This window comes from Misgurnus anguillicaudatus, chromosome 20 (assembly GCF_027580225.2).
Source record: "Misgurnus anguillicaudatus chromosome 20, ASM2758022v2, whole genome shotgun sequence".
NCBI lineage: Eukaryota > Metazoa > Chordata > Actinopteri > Cypriniformes > Cobitidae > Misgurnus > Misgurnus anguillicaudatus.
This window is the reverse complement of record NC_073356.2, coordinates 21,801,175-21,818,072: the sequence shown is the minus strand read 5'-3', so window position 1 is coordinate 21,818,072 and position 16,898 is coordinate 21,801,175. Positions and strand designations below refer to the sequence as shown.

At 38.3% G+C, this 16,898-nt stretch overlaps 2 protein-coding genes and 1 non-coding gene across 5 annotated transcripts in view; 1 reads left to right on the top strand and 2 right to left on the bottom strand.

Annotated features, from left to right (window-relative positions):
• Positions 1 to 429: 429 nt before the first annotated feature.
• crtc2 (CREB regulated transcription coactivator 2) lies at positions 430 to 11,233 on the bottom strand. The gene is made up of 14 exons (XM_055219877.2): positions 10,568 to 11,233; positions 9,832 to 9,933; positions 9,645 to 9,737; positions 9,360 to 9,421; positions 9,139 to 9,216; positions 8,868 to 8,965; positions 7,500 to 7,570; positions 7,363 to 7,406; positions 7,090 to 7,277; positions 6,532 to 6,980; positions 4,059 to 4,784; positions 3,259 to 3,315; positions 2,961 to 3,126; positions 430 to 2,791 (listed from the first exon to the last, which is right to left on the bottom strand). The coding sequence occupies exons 1-14, from the start codon at positions 10,745 to 10,747 to the stop codon at positions 2,664 to 2,666; spliced, it is 2,442 nt and encodes an 813-aa protein (XP_055075852.2). The 5' UTR covers positions 10,748 to 11,233; the 3' UTR covers positions 430 to 2,663.
• A 142-nt stretch (positions 11,234 to 11,375) lies between these two features.
• The window catches only part of chrac1 (chromatin accessibility complex subunit 1), a 443,634-nt gene continuing 438,111 nt past the window's right edge, over positions 11,376 to 16,898 (top strand). The window contains exons 1-3 of one of the 2 annotated variants that reach the window (XM_073858288.1): positions 11,376 to 11,577; positions 11,869 to 11,995; positions 12,072 to 12,156. In XM_073858288.1, coding sequence (XP_073714389.1) covers positions 11,425 to 11,577; positions 11,869 to 11,995; positions 12,072 to 12,151 — 360 coding nt within the window. In that variant the 5' untranslated portion in view covers positions 11,376 to 11,424 and the 3' untranslated portion in view covers positions 12,152 to 12,156. Of the gene's footprint in view, positions 11,578 to 11,868; positions 11,996 to 12,071; positions 13,003 to 16,898 lie in introns of those variants that run through there. The other variant, XM_055219880.2, reaches the window with a different exon arrangement.
• LOC129455213 (uncharacterized) lies at positions 13,069 to 16,793 on the bottom strand. Of its 2 annotated transcripts, XR_012359730.1 has the most exons (3): positions 16,593 to 16,793; positions 16,282 to 16,433; positions 13,069 to 14,043 (listed from the first exon to the last, which is right to left on the bottom strand). It is a non-coding gene; the product is annotated as an uncharacterized protein (transcript). The 2 variants fall into 2 exon arrangements; XR_012359729.1 differs by lacking the exon at positions 16,593 to 16,793 and having other exon boundaries at positions 16,282 to 16,586.

Genomic DNA, 16,898 nt, shown 5'->3' with positions numbered 1-16,898 from the left:
TTCACATTTTTAAATTTCCTTTGGTGTGTAAGTGTGCATTAGTACATGTTAACCATATGCAAAAGGTACAAACCCCAAAGTAAACGATGACGCAAATTATTATCTCCTATGTAAATCTTTTACTTGGACTACAACAAACACACGTATTGTATGCAAGTTTACTTTTTGGGATTTATGATGTAGAGAAGGCCGACATTATCATCATTCCTCCCGTTTCGGACTCACAGCTTGTAAGTTAACTCCTGTTAGCATTGCACTGTGCGTGAATCTTTCAAACATGGTAAGGAGCGTCATATTTGCGGCTGACGTCAGAGGTATTCAGGCCAATCACAATGTACAGATTAGCTGGCCAATCAGGGACAGAGCTTTTCAAATCCGTGCGTTTCAGGAAAAGAGTGAAATCTGGAGTTACAAAAACAGAAATCAGTCTTGTATTTGTTAGTCAACATTTTTATTGCAATACTTCTGAGATTTACAAAGTGTTCATGTAACATTTTGTTCTTTATTCATATTAATTCTGTAAGTCATTAAAATGTTTGAGTAAAATCACAATATTCTTGATGTTATATTGAGGAGAAATACTGAAAATAACAATATTCCCTCTACCAGAGAGGGAAAAAGCAAAAGCATAACATTTAAAATCAAAATATTTGTTCTGAATAAAACTGCAACAAAAGCTACACAAGTAAAGTTTGGACAAGTAAAGTAACACATACAAAAATGACAAAACAAAAATATAATGTTATAGAATCTGAGTTTCTTTTAAAGCAGCTTGTGGGTGTGAGTAAATACATCTGTTTCATTATTTATTTTCTTATCCTTATTATACTTGAACATGTAATATAATATAAATAATAAACTAAAAACGATCAATTTAATTCTACCTATTACTCTATTTTACAATATTTGCTGGTGTTCAATCTTATGTTGAGTGCTCTATTGTTATTGTTGTGTAAGTGTTAAGTCAAAACAAATGTAACATTTTTATCATAGTTAAAGTTGAATCTTTCACATACAAACTAATAGATATTCTGGTAACTGTTGAACAGATGAGCCACATTTCAGTTTTTTAAAGGAGACATTTCACAAGACTTTTTAAAGACGTAAATTAAATCTTTGGTGTCCCCAGAGTAGCCTACCCATGTGAAGTTTTAGCTCAGAATATCATATAGATAATTTATCATAACGTTAAAACTGCCATTTTGTAGGTGTGAGCAAAAATGTGTCATTTTTGGGTGTGTCCTTTTAAATGCAAATGAGCTGATCTCTAAGCTAAATGGCAGTGCTATGGTTGGATAGTGCAGATTAGCGGCAGTATTATCCCCTTCTGACATCACGGGGGAGACAAATTTTAATGACCTATTTTTTCTCATGCTTGCAAAGAAGGGTTTACCAAAACCAAGTTACTGGGTTGATCTTTTTTACATTTTTGATTGAAGCACTGGGGACACAATTATAGCATAAACATGGATACAGTCAGATTTTTGTGATATGTCCCCTTTAAAGGACAAGTCTTAAAGGACCAGTGTGTGATTTTTAGTGACATCTAGTGGTAAGACTGTGAATTGCAACCAGCGGCTCAGTCCACAGCTCACCCCTCCCGTTTGAAACGCATAGTGAAGCTACGGTAGCCGCCACAGGACAGTTTTAGGGCTAGCTTAGTTGACTTCCATGTAAGGGGAGCCACAGTGTATGCAGATAAAAACGGTTCATTTTGAGATAATGAAAACAATACAGTTCATTTTGTAAGATTTCACATCACTGATAATATAGTTATGTATATTATATTGCATTTCTGTCCAGAGATCCTTCTAAAAGTTAGGCAATGCACCTTTAATTTTACCATCATGATTATGTTGTGAGTATTTTGTGAGTCCTTTAAAAGTATAAAAAAAGGATTTTATGTTTCTGGAAATTACAGTTGCTTTATTCTATTATAAAACGTAAAATGTTAGTTCCATAGGTGTCATTTACACTGGGGACATGTCCCCACCACTTTTTGAAAGCATTTGGTTAAAATGTTCTGAAAAATCAAGCGATACCTGTGCGACTTACGACTGGTTTTGTGGTCCAGGGTCACATATGTTGCGTTGTATGCTTATGGTGTGTTTTCTTTTACATATGTAATGAATTTCAGTGTAATCATTGACTTAACGTGCTGCTGTTTTTACAGTATGGTGCTTTGGCACTGTTCGGTTGAGCTGGTGTTGCAGGGATTTTGTTAAGGGATTTATGCTGAGTATTTTCGTGTTGTTGACTGGCCTAAGCTATGCCCATTTTTGATGCTCCGTTATTCGATATTTTTCCCGTCCTGCTGTAATGTTTTCATCTGATCTTTTGTCCCCACCACTTTTCAACACAAACTGATGCCCCTGGTTAATTCTAAACAACTTTATGTGTGACTCCACCACATAAATCTAGAAATTAACATTATTTTCAATTACATTAATAACCAAAAATTAAGGCACACATGCCTACTCTCCATTTTTATTAAGGCCTTTCTTGTTCCTCCAAAGGGTTTTTTAAGGCAATTTATGGTTTTCTTTCTATCTGACTCTAAGGACTATGTTTCAAGTTCATTGTTGATCTTTCCTTAAAAAACTATAAAAGTACATTCCCTATAATATGTACATTATTTTACACTGCATAGGTAAACCAAGTTTTTACTGTGCATATGCCAAATCTTCCAGAGAAGGAAAACCCTCACTGTCCAGGCCAAACGTTTCCAAATCAAAGTCCAGAACTGAGTCGGACAGGTCTGACGTATTCTGATCCAACCAGGACAATGACTCTGAAAGGGTGGAGAAACATGTAGAAAGTTTTCCAATCCATGCATTTTAATAAAGGTTCTATATGTAATACACACATTTAAATGTGGTCTATAAAACATAAGCAACTTATATATATATATATATATATATATCTTATTATTATATGAATATGTATATTATATCTCTTACCATTAAAGCTGATGTTTCTACAATTTTGTGCCTTATCAGCACCGCAGCTTTGGTTTTGCTGTGGTAGGATGTTCTTATGTGCAGGCTGTTCGTGGCTCTCTGCATCTTGACAATTAGGATCCGACCCTTTACCGCCCCCTAGTGGCTCCTTCTGAAGCACTCCAAGCTGTGAAGGAGATAAACACAGCAGGCATATCCCCAAAGTGACTCTCTGCACAGCCACGCACCATATGGTTAAAACACTGACTAAGACAACCTGTGCAACCTGAATTAATGATTAACAATAGAAACAAACTACCTGCTGGGATAGGGCCTTCGCCTGGCTAGGGGTCAGGTGTAAGCCGACATAAGAGTCCTGCAACACAACAGGGACGTATAATGAGACATCAGCATGATTAATCCTGACTCTTACGAGCTAAGTTAAGCCCACATAATCTACAGAGGAGACTGGAATAGTAGCGCTCGTTCAAAATAACAAACCTTAAGGGGACAGTCCACTTTTTTATTTTCCAGCTCCCCTAGAGTTAAACATTTGATTTTTAACGTTTTGGAATCCATTCAGCTGATCTCTGGGTCTGGCGCTACCACTTTAAGCATAACTTGGCACAATCCATTGAATCTGATTAGACCATTAACATTGCGCTAAAAAATATCCAAAGAGTTTCGATATTTTTCTTATTTAAAACGTGACTCTTCTGTAGTTACATCGTGTACTAAGACCGACGGAAAATTAAAATGAGCGATTTTATAGGCAATGATATAGGCCGAAATAGTCCCCTTAGTATCTTTCAATAGCAGGGGACTATTTTCGGGCACAACATAATATCATTGCGCCTCCTGCAGCCATGTTACGGCAGCAAAGTCCATAATTATTACGCCAGAATGAGAGTTCCTAGATATTTTGAACAATGTCTGTAACCAAACAATCTTTTGACCACCATTCACTTCCATAATATTTTTCTTTCCTACTATGGAAGTCAATGGTCAATACCTGCAAGATTACAAATATCTTAAAAACAAAAAAAAATGTACGCAGGCTTGAAACTGAACATTTTCATTTTTGGGTGAACTATTCCTTTAAGAGCATAATTATCTCACCTTGTTCAGCTTGAAACCTTTATCGCATGAGCTTAGACTCGCGGGCACCGTTCCACCTTCCAAAGAGTTTGAAACGCTCTTTCCTTCAGTCTTAAATTGTGGTTTTGATCGCCCCTGCGCCTGCACGCAGGGTCCCAGAGGATGTTTTACTCTCGTATGAGGCTGAACATGCGGGCTTGTCACACAATTCCAGCTTTTCTCCTGAGTATTAGGTGCAGGCTGATGAAACTGTTGATGCAACTGACCTTGATATTGGCCCTGTTGGCATGGCAACTGCCACCTGCTTGTGCACTGGTACTGCTCCTTAGACAGATGAGGAGCTTGTGCGAATGGCTGATGTTGCCTTACAGGTTGTTGGTGTTGAGGGAACTGTTGGGTATTTGAATGATACAGTAGCTGCTGTTGATAGTTAGACTGTGGATGTAAATGTTGCTGTATTTGCCGTGTTTGATTGTGAATGTGGTGCTGTGAATTAAACAGGTGTGGTTGTGTCTGAATGTGTGTCTGTTGATGATGCAGTTGTTGTGGTTGGTGTTCATGATGCGTGGCATGATAATGTTCACTCCACTGTTCCATCTCTGGGATAGACTGATGTTGTGCATCTGAAGGAAAGTACTGACGCACCGGCTGATGGGACATCGAAGGACTGGTTTTAAGGAGAGGACTGCAGGGATATGCTGGTGGCTTTGTCTCCTTAAAAACTTTGTTGGGGTTGAGGACAGATCCCTGTTTGAAACAGATCATATTAAATAAGTATATATTAAAGATAAATGTATAGGAAGATGGTAGCTGTTTTGACATTTTTTACCTTTGAAGTGTCAAGTTTTGCAAAGCTTACTGACATTGGCGCAATTTCAGGTGGCTGTGATACAGAAATCTATTTATATACACTCACCTAAAGGATTATTAGGAACACCATACTAATACTGTGTTTGACCCACTTCGCCTTCAGAACTGCCTTAATTCTACGTGCCATTAATTTAACAAGGTGCTGAAAGCATTCTTTAGAAATGTTGGCCCATATTGATAGGATAGCATCTTGCAGTTTATGGAGATTTGTGGGATGCACATCCAGGGCACAAAGCTCCCGTTCCACCACATCCCAAAGATGCTCTATTGGGTTGAGATCTGGTGACTGTGGGGGCCATTTTAGTAGAGTGAACTCATTCTCATGTTCAAGAAAACAATTCGAAATGATTCAAACTTTGTGACATGGTGCATTATCCTGCTGGAAGTGGCTATCAGAGGATGGGTACATGGTGGTCATAAAGGGATGGACATGGTCAGAAACAATGCTCAGGTAGGCCGTGGCATTTAAACAATGCCCAATTGGCACTTAGGGGCCAAGTGTGCCAAGAAAACATCCCCCACACCATTACACCACCACCGTGTGTAACAAGGCATGATGGATCCATGTTCTCATTCTGTTTACTCTGGTTATTCTGACTCTACTATCTGAATGTCTCAACAGAAATCGAGACTCATCAGACCAGGCAACATTTTCCACTCTTCAACTGTCCAATTTTGGTGAGCTTGTGAAAATTTTAACCTCTTTTTCCTATTTGTAGTGGAGATGAGTGGTACCCGGTGGGGTCTTCTGCTGTTGTAGCCCATCCGCCTTAAGGTTGTGTGTGTTGTGGCTTCACAAATGCTTTGCTGCATACCTCGGTTGTAACGAGTGGTTAATTCAGTCAAAGTTGCTCTTCTATTAGCTTGAATCTGTCATCCCCATTCTCCTCTGAGATTAAGCATTAACAAGGCATTTTTGCCCACAGGATGTTTTTCCCTTTTCACACTATTCTTTCTAAACCCTAGAAATGGCTGTGCGTTAAATTCCCAGTAACTGAGCAGATTGTGAAATACTCAGACCGGCCCGTTTGGCACCAACAACCATGCCACGCTCAAAATTGCTAAATCCCCTTTCTTTCGCATTCTGGCATTCAGTTTGGAGTTCAGGACATTGCCTTGACCAGGACCACACCCCTAAATTAATTGAAGCAACTGCCATGTGATTGGTTGATTAGATAATTGCATAATGAGAAATTAAACAGGTGTTCCTAATAATCCTTAAGGTGGGTGTAGATAAACAGAGCTTCCTCAAAAAACTTCCTCGTGAAAAGACCTTATCATACTATTTGGCACCTAATATTTAAAAAAAGTGAATTTAGGACATTTTAACACTTGGGGTGGATTCCAGGACAGGGCCTATCCTGGTCCCAGACTAAAATGCATGTTTGAGCTCAGCTTACTTAATTTAAAAACATTTTGCACTGACATTTCTTAACATATATCATTGCCATTGTTTTGTCACAAGATGCCCACCAGTGTTGTTTTTTGTAAGGTATACTTAAAAAAATAATACAACTAAGGTTCTGGATTAATCTAAACCCTGTCTGGGAAACCACCTCTTTATGAACCATCTTATAACACCGCATGAGCAACCACTGTATGATCAACAATGTTCACATCTTGCCTGTGTTACTGAAGACACATTTGGAGAAACAGTGGGTGAAAACTGCTTTGGATGCTGCCAGCGTGAATCTCCACCAGACACAATAAGCGGACTGAGCTGGGCTCTCTTGCGTGACCCAACGGCATGGGTGTGACCAGGTACACGTGGCGAACCAGCTAGAGAGGGGGACGAGCAAGAGGGAGACCCTCCGAGGCCACTGCTGTAGCTGCAACGGCTGATTGATGATTGGCTGGACTGGTTACTTAGTGAAGAGCTACTAAGAGAGGACTGTAGGGACTGGTTGCTGAGAGATGACCGAAGGGAGGAGTTACTAAGTGACAGGTGCAAGGATGTAGAGCTCAGGGAGCTGGGCAGGGAGTGGCTGCTGAGTGATGACTGGATGTTGGGATTGCTGAGTGAAGACTGGAGTAGAGGATTACTTAAAGATGCCTGAAGAGATGAGGAAAGACCTAACAGAGGGTTAGATAAAGAAAACGAATTGACCACAGTATACTACTACAGACTGGTGTAGTACAGATTTGTATTAACTATTACTAATCGTGCTGTGCATTCACATACTAGGCAAGGTAAAGTCGGCCATAATGTTGGGGTGGGCAGAAGTGGTGCTCAGGTGATGGGGCTCAGAATCCTGGCCTACAGGAAGTGGAGAAGGCAGGTGGAGGCTGGAGAGATCCGGAAGAGAGCCGCTCGTACTGAGGGCCGTTGGGACCAGAAGAGAAGATCCCTGCTGATCAGGCAGTGGGAAGCTGCTGGGAAAAAAAGTGTATTCAGGGCTGAATGGTCAAATTGTGATTCAATAAGTTTAAATTTTAGGACTAAAAAGGAACTTACTGAACAACAGGAGTTCCATATCCTGATGATGCCAGAGAAGATAACTAGGAATGATCATGCAATGGACAGTGAAATTAATACTATGGACATGACACATCATCTTGACCATACAATACACAAGTTTAGACAAAAAATACCTTCTTCATTTTAGGAGATGTCTCCTCTTGAAAGTTTTCTTCAATTAGTGGCACCGAATGTGCAAACATGCCTTTAAAGAAATCAGTGTCATTGAAAGAGTTCAGCAGACAAACTACTACTATTTTCATTGGATCAAGTCATGTGTACATCATGTCAGCTGCAATGCTGCGTTCACACCAGACGCGAATAAAGCGTTAAATGCGAGTGATTTACATGTTACGTCAATTTAAAGACGCAATAGACATCGTGCGGCGCGATACGTGTGAATGTGGCCACGCGAAGGACACGGCACAAATCATGAACCAATCATGAGCTTGCTCTACACTGCAAAAAAATAATGTCTTACTTAGTATTTTTGTCTTGTTTTCTAGTATAAATATCTGAAAATTCTTATACTGAGATCCATTTACTTGATAAGCAAAATCTCGTTTATTGAAATAAATGATAAAACAAAGACGACAAAAATACTAAGACATCATTTTTTTACAGTCTAGTAGTGACGTGATTACGACGTAGCTAGCTGAGGCAGAAATACGAAACAACAAATGGAGGACAAAATCATTGTCGCTGTATGTGGACACCTGGAGCTGTACCACACATCTTTGTACTTTTATAGAAACAGTAATAAAAAGGATCTTGCTTGGAAGAAAGTGAGTAAAGCTAGCTAAACCCGGCAAATTTAGCGTATTCGTGTTTGAATTTCACATGCGAATAAAGCGAGTTAAATCAAAATGTTCAACATTCAACTACACGCGAATAGCATGATTCGTGCCTTGTGTGAACGCACAGTAAAGGGGAGTCGCACACCGGATGCGCAGCTCAGCGCCGTGTCGTTCTAAAAAATAAAAAAATTCAAACACATTGTTTTCTATGAGTATACGCACACCGGCCCGACAGGTGGCACCTGTCCGCAGCACCACCCAGCTACGACTTGGGAAGTACAACAGAGCGCCACTCACATAGTTTAACATTAAATAACATTAAATTTGTCCCAAATCATTAACAAATACATTGGCTGCTAACGTATATTTTGCGTTTTAAAGTAGACGCTATCTGACTAAGCTCGCGCTATTTAATGTGCACTTCCGGTGTACGATATCTCCGAGTTGTCCTAGACGCGACGCTGAGCTGCGCATCCGGTGTGCGACCCCCTTACAACTCTCAAAGCTGCAATCTGTCACTTTTGTAAAAAAAATTTAAATAAACAAACAAATCAATAATTGAGCAAGCACATAAACAGTGTTCAAAACTGTTTCATCAATACAATATCGAGCTGGATTGTGCAGCAGTTTTTCAACAAACGTAAATATTTTACGGATTGCATCTGTAGCCAAGTTACCAAGATAATGCAACACAGTTAAACTCACTGTGTTTGGTTTGAGGGTTCAGGACTTGGGCAGATTTTGGGTGGCCATGCATTTGGATGTTTCGCACGCTGGTGTGGAGGGCTGAATCAGAGTTGGTTCTAAAAAAAGGGGGGGCAGAGAATGACAGGCATTAACGTGAGACTTGAATGGCATTCATTATCCTTTAGTGTTGAAATGTTTATACCTATTCATAAAGATAAGGAGGATTTGTAACATATGTTATTATTGTATATGCACAAAATATAGGATGGGATTTTTCAGCTCTGTTAACCTGTTTAGAGCTGTCAGAGGAAGATGGACCATCTGGGTTTTCTCGGTGGCAGAACAACTGGACCAGAATCTGTTGGAACTGGACAGAACATCACAAACACCATTTCGTCAAAGTACTGGCACGATCAAAAGAAGTACATCTGACGGTTGCTTCATTATGAATGGTCACATAAGGTTAATATGATTATGGTGGTCTTAAGCACAATTCATTTATGACCTTACCCTTTCCAGGCTGAACCTCGAGGAGGAGAAAGTTGGGTGGACAAATAAGGTGCACTATCAAACTATGCAAAGTAGTTAAGGCCTAATAATTATGAATTCTTGGTTGCCGACAGAAAAGAGTTTTAGTTATATTATAAACATGGATGTACAATGCCCGGTTGCAAAATTTCTACACTGATCCCTGTGCATATGGGCACTTGCATGCGTAGTAATGGAAGTTAATAGAATGAAAAGTCTAATGTGAACGCAACATAAGATCAGCAGCAACATCTAAAATGTGGATACGTGTCTCTTGTGCGGCCTGCCAAAAGGACCAGGCTGGATGTCTTTGTACCCTTCATCTGCCTCTAAGTGTTGCTGGTTGAGATAACTTGAGTACTGTAAATAGTAGAAAAGCAAATTATACAGAATTAGAATTCAAAGAGAAGCAGTATAATAGTAATATTAAAGACACATTCCAAAAAACCCTCACCTGGGTTTCTGTGGAGCATCTTGAAATCTGATTGACATTAGGCAAAGACCCACCATAGTATGAAGCCATCCCTCTGGCTTCACGGACTCTCTCAGCCTGAACCTGCGGATGAAATGATAGCCATAGGTCACACACAGATATCCATCCCAAGGCATGGCATGATCTCCCAGACAGCATTTAACCTCAATGGAATTGCGGGGAACAAAGCCTGTTGCATCATAGTTTAAAACACACCCTATATACCTTACAGACCCCTTTGTTTCAGTCAGCCACGTTGATATGAAACAGAGAGTAACTAGATGAGTAACTGACAAAGTGCTATTTATGTGCATGACATAAGCCAAGAGGATTTGCCAAATCACAAGTCTATAGACTTATGTTTCAGTTTTAGGTTTATTCCAGTGACAATTGAAACAACAATTGAACAATACAATAACACAACGTAAAGAGCAAAATCAGTAATGTTAAGTGCATATACATGTGAGGTCTTAAAAATACTAAATTCATATTTGAGGAAATCTTTTCTAGCTACAAAACGGTTTTTATAAAGCACCTTTTTCTTTCAGACTTCCATACTTGCTAGATGCACAGATATTGATCTGACAGACTAAACAGTTAGAAGTTTAAGCAGATATGTCAGCTAGTCATATAATAGGATTTCAAATGAACGTTATATGACAACTGTATACAATTTAATGACAATTTGTGAACAAGCCAAAAAAAGGCCTCGACTCACCCTGATGGAAGTAATGTCCATCATAACCTCGCGGAAAGCCGCTGTGTTATCAGCCTGACGCTGAGCGTGTAGGGCGATCTTCTCGCTGAATTTGCGAGGATTGCAGCCTCCATGTGGCGATCCCGCTCCGGGACCCTGCCCGTGTCCCACCTCCCCAATGTCAGTGCCTGACATGTGCATTATATCGCGAAGTTTAAGAAAATAAACCGGTCACGGTCAGAGTTCGATAAGTGACCCGAGAAAGCAACACTTTGACAACATCGAGCGGTGCATTGTGGGAAATGTAGTCCGGTGTCAGGAAGTAAACCGTTGCCAAGTGCGTTCGTTATCTGTGAAGCCCACGCACACGCCCAGCTGCTGAAAAGATGGAAATAACAACTCTGGTATTTTGGGAAACGTAGTTTATTCCGTCTGAACGACTTCCAGGGACAGCTGTTTGCATTTTTGTCGCATAAAAACATTTCGATGAAACTTGGTGAACTTTGACCGTTTCTGAAAATTACAATATCGACAACAAAAATGTATATTGTAAATAATTTATACTGTTCTAGTCATATAGGTTAACATAGGGAAATGCTTGTTAGTTTTTTAATTTGGTAATTTTAAATGTATACATAAATACATTACATTACAAGTGTCAATGCTTGAATTTCGTTTTGCTGATATTACTTTATCTTTAATATTATTATCTTTATGATGTGTTTAGCGGTAATAGAAATGTAAACGTGTGAAATTTTCATATAAATCTCTAAGGACTACAGCATTTCATAAAACTACACTTCCCAACTACCCAGTGACGTCTCTTTCAAATTCTGCCTACGTACTTCCGCTACGCGTTAACAGATCTCGAGTAGAACATGTCGGAGAAAAACATGGAGGAGAAATTTGAACAAGCTGCAAGTAGTAAAACCATATCTCTTCCTATTTCGAGGGTCCGTTTAATCATGAAAAGCTCTCCTGATGTTTCATGTATCAACCAAGACGCTCTTTTCCTGACAACAAAAGCAACGGTAGTTTAATATTATCACGAACGCTTAGTTGCCATGCTAACTGCCTTTCTGTGCTAACTTTGTTTTTGATAACAATGAACATTTGTGTACCCAGTCACCATTTAGTTTACATCATTTACAAGATGCTAAATTTAAGCATGTGATAGTTGATAATAAACTAAATTAGTTTATAATAAAATATAAAATCTCACGTTGATCTTTAGGTAAGTAAGTTAGTAGATAATGCCTGTATTGTAATATATAGCTAAGTAATATTTAATATAATGTCTGTCACATCGTGATTTCCCATAGGAGCTTTTTGTCCAGCATTTGGCTTTGGCTTCATATAAAAATGGTTCGGGTAAAGAGACTAAGACATTGTCCTACACTGATCTGGCAAATACAGCAGAGGAAACGGAAACATTTCAGTTTCTAACTGGTGAGTCTTGAGTCTTTTAACTATAATCAGAACTAAACGTACAGATATGCAAACATAAGCTTTTTCTGTTTTTCAGATATCCTTCCAAGGAAAATCCTAGCCGGAGATTATCTCAAATCACTTGAAGAAATGGAAAAAGATGATGACAACCTGTAGTGGTTTGTGAACTGGGCCTGACCACTTCATTAACACTTTTTAAAGCAATGGATTAACCTTAGGATTTCACTTGTCTTAAGAATCAGGACACATTACCCAAAGAAAGTACTTTTACACCTCTGTTGTTTTAGAGAGGTACTGTACATGTTTTACTCCTAGCGTATAGTCAATGTTTTAGCAACCACTTACACTAATGTTGTGTTGACCAATCCTCTGTAGATTTACCACCGAACTACTGTGAGTACTAAGATATGTATTCATTGGCTTTATCTCATTTAATATTTCATGCCATGTTATGTGCATATTTAGGGATGATTCTTCATCCAGCTGCTACAATCCAAACATCCATACGGTCCATTTCTTTTAACAATTTACACCTTGTTCATGTTCCTTCAGTTTAAAAATGTAGCATTGATCATGGTTTAGAAAGGACTTTTAATGTTATATTTAAATGGGCATTATACTTGCTAACTGTTGTGATAAAATATAATATAGATTCATATTTGCATTTATGCAGTATAGAAGTCAAATAATATTAAGCCAGTAGTTCACATAGTTTTGTTCATGTTTTTTTTTCTATTAAAATGTTACTTCTGGCTTTATCAACAATGGCACCATGTTCTAAACATACTGTAGAAGCAGTACAGGTATACATGGATAATATGAAAACATACATACCGCCTGGTCTGCCGAAACCTATTAGCTTTTAGCACAGGACTTTTTTGTATTTTTTGATGACTTCCATGCACTGAATTTTTGTACTTGAGAGCTTGGACTACATCTGAAGACTTATATTTTGTTTTGTATAGTTTTTAAATGCTTTGTATTTGAATAAATGCATTTGCTGATTATTTGTCTGGTACAGTCCGTTTTCATTCTGTAAGTGAGTCACTTTATATAAAAAACAGTCTGTATCCTGTGGTATAAAAATAGATTTTATTACCAGCACTTGAATCATTTCCTTATGAAGACAGTGGAACACATTGAGAAAATGCTTTAAACATATGACTGAAGAAAGACGGTGCTGTAAGCATGCACTACACCATTATGGTCATACAAGTGTTATTTTAAAAACTATATAATAACCAATCATGCATTTTGCTTTTATTCCACATAGTCGTGTAACTTTAAGGTTGTATGGCTTTTATTCAATCAGTGGGGTAATAGTTTGGCCAGTCGAAGTTGCATTGTGTGCAAGGACCTTTCTAGATTTGCAAGATGTTTTTCCAGAAGTGCTGCTACGTGCTCCCTGTTAGCAATGTCGTTTTTTGTGTTTTCCAGGTGCTCCTTCACACTAAGAAAGGAAAAAACTTGATTAATATTTTTTATCAATTGTTCATTTCCATAATAAAGATGCACGATGAAATGTTTTCATCACAATAACAGCAAAAGATCATTAAAAAGAATTCACTCACATTTGAGAAAGTATAATGTTCTTTCCCTTCCTTTCTCTTCTCCTCTAACTCCATGAACACCTTCTGCATTGTGTCGGCAGTCTGGGCTACAATGAGATGGTCAGCCTGAACGCCCTGCACATCCTCTCTTGCCTGTTGATCAAAGGAAGGTCTCCCTTCATCAAGACCGCTCGCTGTGGACAGCCCCTGCAGCACTGCCCTGTTCTGCAGCACGAGAAGGCGTGACTTCTCAAATTCCTCCGGCCCTGCTATATCATCCCAGCACACAGGCGAGGATGGAGGCAGCCAAAAGCGTTGCGTGCAGTTAGCTGGCCTGCCGGGCTTCTCTGTGAGAAAAGGACTATCTGCAGGAAAGCTGTTTAGGAGCTCGTGAAAACCAGAGCCCCAGTCCCACTCCAAATTTTCCAGCTCGGGTTCGGTCACCACACTGCCCAGCAGAAAAAGGCACCAGGACCACCGAGTCCATTTCATTGTTTCCTAAAGCAACACCATACGGATGCTGAGTCAACAGTAAATACTACAGTAAAGTGTTTTCACAATACACATTGTTTAGCATCTTTACACACTCTAAGAAAGGATGTGTTAATTTTAACACATTGTTTTGTGTTGAACTATTTAACACATTATGTGTTATTTTGACACATTGTGTGTCATTTCGTGTAGAATGTGAGCTTAAATAAATGAAATGGACAACACAAGATGTGTTAGAACAACACAAAGTGTGTTATTCCAAAAATAACACAGAGATGTGTTAAGTTAAGGACAACACACTAGATGTGTTGTCCTTAACTAGACACAAGATGTGTTAATTTAACACATTCATTTTAAGAGTGCAAAAAAACATACTTTTATGTGGAATAGAACTTGTAAACTGATGTGTCAAGTTTTTAGGATAAACTCCCCTTCCACTTGAGCAATAGCAGGAAACTGCAGGCTCTCTCAAACCTAAATTAAATTAAATTATTTTAAAGAAATTTGTTGTTTTACTTCATTCTGCTCAAAAATGCTCAAGATGTGTTTAGTGCCAAGAGAGATCACACTAAACACTGACGATACCTAAAAAAGACCTGAAAATTATTATCTTTATTTTTTTGTACATGTTTTCTGTATTTTCTGTTTGTATCTTAATAAAATAGATTGAAAAATAAATATGGATGGATATTAAAACTTCTAAAACAACAAGTCTGGTGGTGGTGGCCTAAGACTTTTGCACAGTATTTTATAGATTAGAAATAGCATCGAAAAACAGTATATTCACAAGTAGCACGGGTATATATATGCAGTAATAGCCAACAATTCTTTTTTTGTTTGTTTGTCAAAATTATCGTGTTTTTTTCAGAATCATAAGGATATTATGTAAAGATCATATTCCATGAAGATATTTTGCACATTTCCTGCTGTAAATATATTGAAACTTATTTTGTGAGTGGATGAAGTGTTAAGGACTTAACCTGGAAAACCTTAAAGGCGATTTTCTTAATAATTCGATTTTTTCCACCCTTAGATTTCGGTTTTTCAAATAGTTGTCCTATCATAACAAACCATAAATCAATGGAAAGCTTATTTATTCAGCTGGTGTATAAATTTTCATAAAAACAATGACCCCTGACTGGTTTTGTGGTCCAAGGTCACATGAGCCTAATACACAAAGATAGTTTGTGTGTATGTGTGTGTGTATACATATGTGCCTATATTTTTATATGAAAATAAAAATGCATTAAAAAGTATAGTTTACTTTAGTACACTGTTGTACTATAGTCTATACAAGGGATAGGCATTCCTGGTCCTGGAGGACCACTAGGACAGTTTAGCTACAAAGTTTTGCTCCAACACTTATCAAACACACCTAAATGCCATTTCCAAGTAATCCTGCAGCCTTTGAATAGGGTTGATGCTAAACCTTGCAGGACAGTGGCCCCCCAGGACCAGAAACGCCCACCCCTGGTCTATACAGTTGTCGAACCTTGTCATAGTAAAGATTAAAGTACACTAGTGTTCACTACATACTATAGAATCCTATAGTATACATCAGTGGTCTGCAGCACCAGGTTGCCCGCACAGAGTCTGTGAGTTGCCCGCCATTAATGGCCTCAATTATATTATTTATTACATTTTTTTATTTTAGCTTGGCTTCTTTTATGGATGTTAACATTTTAAAGTACAATAAAATAAATAAAAGTTTTGAGTAGACTATATCAAAAAAGTAGCCCTTTAGATTGTTTTATCCATTGTGGTAACCCTTGCATACAAAAAGGTTGGAGACCCCTGGTATAGCCTACATTCAGTATATCATTTTATAAGTATTAACAGTATACTAAATTTTGCTATAGTTTATTATAATAACTACAAAAGTATATTACATTATTTTTCATTAAATTAATAATGTCCGAAGACAAAAAAATAGCTGTAAAGAATCGGAAGGTTGTTTATAATAATTTATGTCGTATAAAGACCGTGTGTATTTAGCATTAACCAATGGTGATATATAGCATATTTATTACAAACACTTTTCTATCCTTAAGTTAAATAAACTCATTTAGGATTGAATTAAACGGCAGTGAGGGTTGTTGTTCTTTAACTTAAGTTAAATTGTCCAGTAAACATCTGTTTTGGCTGCTATATCGAAACACACCGTGCATGCCAGCAAAAAACAACAACAATCGCGTAAAATTGACATTGAAATGTCAAATGTAGTGACGATTTATTTGAACTTACCTCAGAGAAGACTGTAGCCGTGCAGTCTGAAGAGTGCTCGCAGTGCGCTTCTCATAAATGAGCTATTGGAAAATGTGACTCGTTTTTACAGCTCAGCTTTGCGCAGCAGTGTTTTGACTACTTACACCGAGATTCAGACCTTTATAAACTTACTACAATTGCACACCGTAATACAAATAAACAAGAAAGTAAGGGTGTCATAAAAAGAGAATTCCGCGCATTGTGGAAACTGGAATGGCATTAAATGTGTTCGTTGATATGCAACAATCAACTGGAAATTTCCGTATCTCAAAATCTAGTGAGCACCTTACCTTATCAGTGCTTAACCGCAGCTTTAGGCATCACTTGCGCGATTTTAATGTAGTTTAGGGCTCTTTTTGACATTAAGATGTCTGTTCCAATCTTACGGAATTCACCCTACTTAAAAAACGTCTTGGCAAGCGGGCTGTTGGATTTTATTACACGACCACAGTTTATAGGGAGGGTTTCCCTCACTGCGAACAACGGGACTTATCCTTTGTGACGTCGAAAGGGGGAGGATAAGGTTTTTCTGGATGTTTATAGTTTTATATGTAACAGGTTCTTCAAAATACCTGTGCAAAGCCTAATTCACTCAC